This window comes from Opisthorchis viverrini, assembly GCF_000715545.1.
Source record: "Opisthorchis viverrini unplaced genomic scaffold opera_v5_302, whole genome shotgun sequence".
Taxonomy (NCBI): Eukaryota; Metazoa; Platyhelminthes; class Trematoda; order Opisthorchiida; family Opisthorchiidae; genus Opisthorchis; species Opisthorchis viverrini.
Window position 1 is genome coordinate 535,828 of NW_008751962.1, and position 1,032 is coordinate 536,859.

A 1,032-nucleotide genomic window follows, 5' to 3' on the forward strand; every position below is an offset into this window, starting at 1 on the left:
GTCCACTGCTCGAATAGGCCAAGTCTCACAGCCATACAACAAAACAGCCGTACTGTAGCTTGATAAACACGTCCCTTCAGATTCAGGGATAAACCATTCTGACGCCATAGGTGTCTCAAGTTAGCAAACGCGACCCGAGCCTTGCAGATTCGTGCATTCACCTCATCTGTCACACTGCAATCAGAACTAATACAACTTCCAAGATACGTAAAACGCTCCACAACGTCCAGTGCCTCTCCCTGGATTGCAAGTGGAATGTTCAGTGACTGCACATGCACCAGCACGACCTTAAACTTTGTGGTTGCAAAGTGCATACCAAAGGACGCGATGATTTTGGTCGTTCATCCAAAAACACCTGCACCTTCTCCTCCTCTTCGAACATGAGAACGATGTCATCGGCATATTCCGGTCAGTGACTGCACGTCCACAAGCATGACCTTACACTTTGTGGGTGCAAAATGCATACCAAAGGACGGGATGACTTTGGTCAGTTCATCCAAGAATACTTGCACCTTCTCCTCCTCTTCGAACATGAGAACGATGTCATCCGCATATTCCGGATCGACAAGGTCTTCTTCAAAGGCTATTTGAACACCAGGGTTTTGGAGACCTTGCAGCGTTCGTCTCATTATTTCATCGATCACAAAGTTAAAAATGAATGGAGAGAGTGGGCATCCCTGACGGACACCGCTTTGTGTGCGGAAGCTTTTGGAGAGCTCTCCGTACACTCTCACACGTCCGGAAGTCTGAGAATACAAAGAACGTATGATGTCTACAAACTTCCGGGGCACTCCTTGGTGGGTGCCAGCCATAATAGTCAGTTGTTGTTATTATATTTTCATGGTATCAACCATGGCCGTCGATTACGACGAGATCCAGTGTTCGCCTCGGGCAGACGGATTTGGAAGCTGTTACCATGGCCTCTTGCATCTTCTTTCAGTCTTCAAACAAACCACCATTATTAATATTGTATTCGCCAAGTACTAGAAAGTTTCGAATCAACTCAGTGGATAACGTTGGGCTACAGGGACT

At 46.8% G+C, this 1,032-nt stretch overlaps 1 protein-coding gene across 1 annotated transcript in view; it reads right to left on the minus strand.

Annotated features, from left to right (window-relative positions):
- Positions 1 to 629, minus strand: part of T265_09792 (hypothetical protein) — a gene marked incomplete at both ends in the record, with an annotated part of 24,177 nt that extends 23,548 nt beyond the window's left edge. Inside the window, one exon of the mRNA XM_009175966.1 lies at positions 467 to 629. Within this exon, the coding sequence (XP_009174230.1) occupies positions 467 to 629 (163 nt within the window). The remainder of the gene's footprint in view (positions 1 to 466) is intronic.
- Between the last annotated feature and the right edge of the window lie 403 nt (positions 630 to 1,032).